This window comes from Aotus nancymaae, unplaced genomic scaffold (genome assembly GCF_030222135.1).
Source record: "Aotus nancymaae isolate 86718 unplaced genomic scaffold, 86718_ANA_hifiasm-v0.15.2.pri h1tg000076l, whole genome shotgun sequence".
NCBI lineage: Eukaryota > Metazoa > Chordata > Mammalia > Primates > Aotidae > Aotus > Aotus nancymaae.
Genome location: NW_026988491.1, coordinates 19,890,373 through 19,897,084, shown reverse-complemented (window position 1 = coordinate 19,897,084; position 6,712 = coordinate 19,890,373). Strand labels below are relative to the sequence as shown.

Sequence of the window (6,712 nt, the reverse complement as noted above, 5' to 3'; positions counted from 1 at the left end):
CGATTCTCCTGCCTCAGGCTCCTGAGTAGCTGGGACTACAGGTGTGCGCCACTATGCCAGGCTAATCTTTGTATTTTTAGTAGAGACAGGGTTTCACCATGTTGGCCAGGCCAATCTCGAGCCCCTGACCTCAAGTAATCCACACACATCAGCCTCCCAAAGTGCTGGGATTACAGGTATGAGCTACCATGACCTGCCTTAAAATGTAACCATTTTAAAATGTAATAGCTGTTCTAGCTTGAGGCAGTAAACAGCAGGGCCAACTTTGTTGTCTCCTGATGTGATGTTTCTCACTGACTCAACTATACACAAGTGCCGTATTGGAGTTGCCTTTATCAATTGCATTGGAATAAACTTACATTCTGTAATGAGCATACAACAGAACGAACTACAGATGCACCCATGTGGTACAGCAACATGGCTGCATCCTCCAGCAGAGCACGCAAAGCTTTTCTTAAAATGGGCTGTAACAAGCTTTCCATCCTAGTGCACAGCATCCTCTATGCTTGTAATTTTGCTATATCCTGTGTCAGGCCAGCTCTCAGATTCAGATATTCCCTGATTGCAAAAAAAAAAATAATAATTTATGTTTGCTGTTTAATAAAACATTTAAACACATTCAAGTAAACATTAAATTGATTTCATAGTTGGGTGGCAACTCGAGCTAAAAATTCTCATTAAATACATTCTAGCAAGCCTTGGCATAACTGAAACACTGAGCACACAGGGTTGAAGTTACCATTTTATTTATGGCCGGAGTGGCATAAAAGATGCGTTTTCCATGCATCAAAAAGAAAAAAAAAAGTCTTCGGCAGGTCTCTGGGCTCTGTCCCTCCCTATGCATCCTATCCTTCTGTTTCCTGTTCTTAACTTTCTCTGTACCTGTGGGAGTCATCAATGGGGAGTGTCACAGGGATTGGTAAGAAATGCCACATTGAAGTGGCCTCAAACTGAAACCAAGCAGCGCTGCTTGTTTCCAAAGAGAACCCTCCACTTTAGTGCCAGTCATGCATCACCATGGAAGCTCTGCCAGGTCAGTCAGGGAAGCTCCCTAGGCACCAGCAGAGTGCACAGCACAGCTGTTTCATGTGAGTAAACCCTGGAAAGGTTTAAAGTGTTGCAGGCCCCTTTCAAGTTTTGCCTCCCTCACTCTGTGCAAACTTCCTTAATATGGGCCATGGAAGAGAATTTTAAGAAACAGTAACAGAAAGACTGGATCTTACCCCAGAGAATAAAGACAAAGCTTGGAATTTACAATGTTTGAAACCTGGTCTCGTGCATCACTTGTGCTGTCCTGGTTGTCAGTCCCGCAGTGGCCCTGCACAATGCTGGCCTGAACTTCTGAAAAGGGCCTCCAGCTCTTCCGATTTCACAGTTCTTAGCAACATCAGACCTGTGTTTCTTTGGAACGTAAGTTACTAAAACGACCTAATTCCAAAGAAGCCCTTTTGATCCAGGTGTTCTTTCTAAAAACATACCATTTTCAAGAGTGGATTCATTCTTTACTACTTAACAGTGGAACAAACATACCTTTAAAATGTTTTCTATAGTAACATGTTTCCACATAGAAATTATAAAACGTGTCTATTTTGCCAGTGCGGTGGCTCACGCCTATAATCCCAGCACTTTGGGAGGCTGAGGCGGGCAGATCATCTGAGGTCAAGTTGAAGACCAGCCTGGCCAACATGGTGAAACTGTCTCTACTAAAAATACAAAAATTAGCTAGGCGTGGTGGCAGACAACTGTAATCTCAGCTACTCAGGAGACTGAAGCAGGAGAATCACTTGAGCCCAGGAGGTGGAAGCTGCAGTGAGCCAGGATCACGCCACTGCACCCCAGCCTGGGCAAAAGAGCAAGACTCCATCTCAAAAAAAAAAAAAATATATATATATATATATTTCTATTTCTTATTTTCTCTTTGGTAACTACTGTTGCTTGGACAGTCTTTGCTCTCCCCTTTTATTAGGAAAAAGAACCACCTTGACAAAAGTGAGCCTGTCAGATGGGAACTGGAACACCAGTTTCCACCTCTTCCCACTGACTCTGGCCTCTGAGGTAGCTGTCCATCAGTCCTCGCAAAGTCCACCTGAAGTGTGCCCGCATCACCTCCTGCACGGTTCAACACACAGGGGAGCCCTCTCACCCAGCCCTGAGGGCCACACACCCATGTGGCTCTGTTGGTGTATGTGACTGTTTCGCAATCAGAGATTCACATGGAGTTCTCCGTACATTCCTCTTGGTTTGGGCATGGCACTGTGGTTACAGAAGGCTGGTTTTCAAGTTGCAAGTTTTACTGGTTTTAAGTATTTCAAGACCCTCCAGCATCATCTGTTTAAATAAAAGAACAAAATTCCAAAGGGTTAAAGTCCAGCTAAAAAAAGTTATTTACAGATTTCTATTTCAGAAACTGCTTTACAATTGTTCTTATGTGCTGAAGACTGAAAACCCCTCTAAAATGGAAATAGTAGTCGCTATCTGAAAATGGCCTTGTGTAATTACCAATACTATCAGGGGATCAAGTAAGTGATGACATTGCATTTGCAAATATCTGTGGGAATTTCAATCCTTGAACATGGATGCTCTTTTCTTTCTTAGTGAACTGAAGATGGGCCAATTTCAACAAACATACAGTGAGAGAGCCTGTTGAAATATGAAGAATGAGCTGTCGATTCCTCTGGGCTCTCCAGGCTTGGCTTCTCTCTCTCACATGTAGGACAGTCCAAGGCTTTCTGTACAACACAGGCCAGGGGCTTCGCCCTAAGGAGACATGACTGCCTGGGGAGAGCTGGGGCTGAGGTGCAGGTGATGGCGTCTAGGAGCACAGATCTCACAGGCCCTGAAGACAACACCTGCCCAGTGCTCTGTAGCAAAGTCTACCAGGCAGTAGGCCCTGCACCTGATGTGCACACCAGTCAGAGGTAGGCCACGGGGGGACAAAATCTATGTACACACAACAGCAGAAGAAAGCCAATCTACTGAGGAAAATCGCCTGGGCCTTCGTTCTTGTCAGCAGGCACCGGAGAAGCCCAGATAAGCAGAAAACAAGGAGCATGAAAGATAGCAGTGGTAAAGAACCACCTACCCCAGAGGAAACAATTCACAGAACACTAGTTTTGTGTTTTGTTTTTACTTAGTTATAGATGGTTCTACTAGCCGAACTCGCAATCCAAATATTTGCAAAAAGATTTCAGATAATTTGATCCAAAACACTATCAAAATCGAATTCTCTAAAATGTGTGTGCCCCTAAGTGCACTTGAAGTTGTTTAAAACTTTTTTTTTTTACATGGAGTCTCACTCTGTCACCCAGGCTGGAGAGTGCAGTGGTGTGATCTCAGCTCACTGCAACCTCCGCCTCCCTGGTTCAAGTGATGCCCCTTTCTCAGTCTCCCAAGCAGCTGGGACTACAGGTGTGTGCTACCATGCCTGGCAATTTTTGTATTTTTAGTAGAGATGGGGTTTCACCACATTGGCCAGGCTGGTCTCAAACTCCTGACCTCAGGTGATCTGCCTGCCTCAGCCTCCCAAAGTGCTGGGATTATAGGCATGAGCCACCGGGCCTGAGCGAAGTTGTATAAAACTAAATGAGATGATGCCAAGTCTGCGACAGCAGCCCCTCACAGCTCTTCCACAAGGACCTCCACGCCAGCTCACTCTCACTTTCCCTGCCCCTGGATGGCAGGATGCTGTGGCACCTCCACCCCCTGCCGCCAGCCCTCCTTGCACTGTGATTCACTCTGCAAGTGGCCCTTTTACAACTGCCTTATTTTATTCAACTAAGTTTGCATTCACTATGAATCTTTCTAACATGTACTGTTGCACATGGTCCCTGTGGTGTTGAAGGGCATGCAGGGACACAATACTGCTCCAACACACCCACTGAAGGATTTCAGTGTTCAATGAAGAGGTAATTGATTAAGCTGGACGCTTCATAGCTCTCAGAAATTTTTGGTGGACTGCTATATAGGTATTTAAGAGTGTTTTACTTGGGTTTACTTATATAATAAAATATAAACTCCTATTGTATGAAAATCTTCTCTCCCAACGTTTTCAGGAATGTAGCAGGATCAGATAAGCAGGTTGACTTCTGTCTCGAGAGTTCTCACAGCCAAAGAAAGCAGATGCTGAGAAAGGGTAACTAAGAAAATCAGAGCTCTCAGAAACGAGATCACGGGCAAAGGAGAAATTTAACCCAAGGACTGGAGCATCATTTGAGAATCCCCCAGGAAGTATAAAAAAATGAATATTAAGAGACATAAGAGAAAATTTACAAGACAGTGGAAATAATCCAGGAGATCCCAACTAGTATGACTTCCAGAAAGGGAGAACAGAAGATGGAAAGAAAGAGTATCACAGACTATTCCAGGAGAAATGGAAGAAGAAAGAGAACACCTGAGTAAGGCAGGTAAAAAAGATTTCCACCTAGACTCATCCTCATTGAGTATCTAAACATCAAGGGAAAAGAAGATCCTAAAAACTCCCAGGAAAAAAAGCAACAGGCACCTTCAAACCACTGGGAACCAGGTTCCCATCAGACCCTCTTCACAGGAAACCTGGTCTTCAGACAGTGGAGTCCGGGGAAATCATACCCAAGAATCCCAAGCCAAAACCACCGACAGGCATGAGGACAGCACAGACACCTGCAGACACGTGGTGCTCAAGAGGCGACCCCACACCGGGGTCTGCAGAAGCAGCTTCAGGAGGTACTAGCAGGACGGACTGGGAGAAGGGAGGGCAAGAACAAGGGAGACCTGGGCCTCCATCTCAAAGAAGCAGGGAAGCTCGGGAGGCAGGCACGCGACGGTCCCGCAGTAGACGGCCAGGAGGAGGTGTCCTGGGAGATGCGGGCTGGCAGGATGAAGAGAATGGATACATTTTAAAAAAGTTTTCTTAATCAGTTCTGAAAGCTAAGGGAACGCATACATTTAAGAATATTGGGAAATGTTATTTTTTGAAAAACAAAGGGGAAAGAAGAACCTAAGAACTCCTCAAAAAATAAGAAGTAACAGACGTCTTAAGGCCGCAACATGAAGTGGTAAGAAATAGGAGAATGGAATGTAAGGAATAAGCCACATTCGATGCCGACATTGAGAACACGTCCTGCCACTGGCACAGGCACGGTGGCACTGGGCCCATGAACACGACCACAAGGTGGCTAGGCAGGAAAGAACACTGACGCTGTTTTAATCAAGTAATGCTTTTGTTTTCCAACTTTTACAATCAACCTACAGACAGACTGGGGGTCTCATTTCCTTTCTGTCCTGACACCACAGAGACAGACACAACGGGGAAGCCGGTTGGTTCTGGGGCGGGATACGGAAGCGGGGCCCATCCAGCCCAAGCTTCATGTTGGGAAGTGTGGCTTAAGTATGTTATTTAAAGAATGAGATGGAACACACCGCACTATCCATACCTGGCAGGAGGAGGAGGAGAAGGGGCGGAGAGGGAGGAGCTGGCACCAGCCAGCGAGACAGCCCTTCCCAGCTCAACAGAGAGGCCTATTCAAACACACTGTTTAGATAAGTAGTTCAATCACTTAAATCTTAGCCTGTCACAGAGGTAACAAAACTCAAATGATTTAAAGTGGCTTTCTCCAGGGACTCAGGTGGCATGAATCAGGCTAGTGGTCACCCTTGGGGCCGGGGGAAGCTGAGGAGTGGCAAACGGGGTAGTGGCATTGCTGCTTCCAGAACTGGGTGTGATTATATGAGAGAGTTCACTTTGCAAAACTGCACTGAGCTGACCTTATATGATCTGTGCACTTTTTATTCACCTTTTTAAACCTTTCTTTTTGTAGAGAGCACCCTTCTGCCTGCCGCACTTTCATAACATGCTCACCTAAATTAAAAGACATTTCCCTCTGGGGAGTTGGAATGGGGTTGGGGTGAGAAGTCAGGTTCTCTGCCAAGCCTCCTGTGCCCTGTGGCCCTGACAGAACATATGCACCTCCCACCCAAGCCTGGGGCGTGAGAGTGTGGCACTGCCCCTGAAGACACCTGCCAACAAGCCAGACCTGAGGCAGCTCCCCACAAAAAGAACAGATAAAATACCAGTATCTGGTTGTCTGAGTTTTTTTGAAACTTCAATTCCATTCTCTTCTGACTTCCTCTTTGCACAGTCCTGGCATGTATTACCTGAAAGAGGAAAACTTCGTAAGAAGCTTGTTTATTTAGAATCCACCCACCAAGGCACAGTTTATAAATGTGACCTTCCTGAAGCACTGGCCAAATCAGCGTTACCCCATGCTACAGATGATCTCCGCCACATTACTGCTGCTTTCAAAAGAAAACAATGGTTCCAAGAGTCGCATTTAAGAAAGCAACTGTAATAAAGATGTCCTTTCACACGAGAATAGGAGGAAATAGGAAGCTGACTGCGCTGGTTTTATACTTCCTGAACCACTAACACGGATGCGATGCCAGTGGCTCCCATACTGAACACATTTTCTCATCTGTGAACGCACTGGGAAAACGGGGCTGCACACCGAGGCCTCCGCACCACCAAGGGCCCCTTTTACCCAAATAACTCAGCAAGAGGAAAAACACCTGGTGCCCACTTCATACACAGGAGGGCATTCATAGCCACTGAGTCTTGTTAATTTATAAACAGGCAGAATTGAGCCCAGCAAGAAAAGCATTCACATTTCAAACGAGTATGAAATACAAAGCTTCTGTGTGAAAGCTCAGACCCCTGCAATGAGAATTTCTCAGGAGC

The 6,712-nt window shown here is 45.7% G+C and overlaps 1 protein-coding gene across 7 annotated transcripts in view; it reads right to left on the bottom strand.

The window, feature by feature from the left end:
- Positions 1 to 315: 315 nt before the first annotated feature.
- FAM118A (family with sequence similarity 118 member A) overlaps positions 316 to 6,712 on the bottom strand; it is a 32,188-nt gene continuing 25,791 nt past the window's right edge. For all 7 annotated transcript variants that reach the window (XM_064368209.1, XM_064368211.1, XM_064368210.1 and 4 more), the window contains 2 exons: positions 6,049 to 6,132; positions 316 to 2,328 (listed from right to left, as the gene is read on the bottom strand). In XM_064368209.1, the coding sequence (XP_064224279.1) occupies positions 2,309 to 2,328; positions 6,049 to 6,132 (104 nt within the window). In that variant the 3' untranslated portion in view covers positions 316 to 2,308. The remainder of the gene's footprint in view (positions 2,329 to 6,048; positions 6,133 to 6,712) is intronic.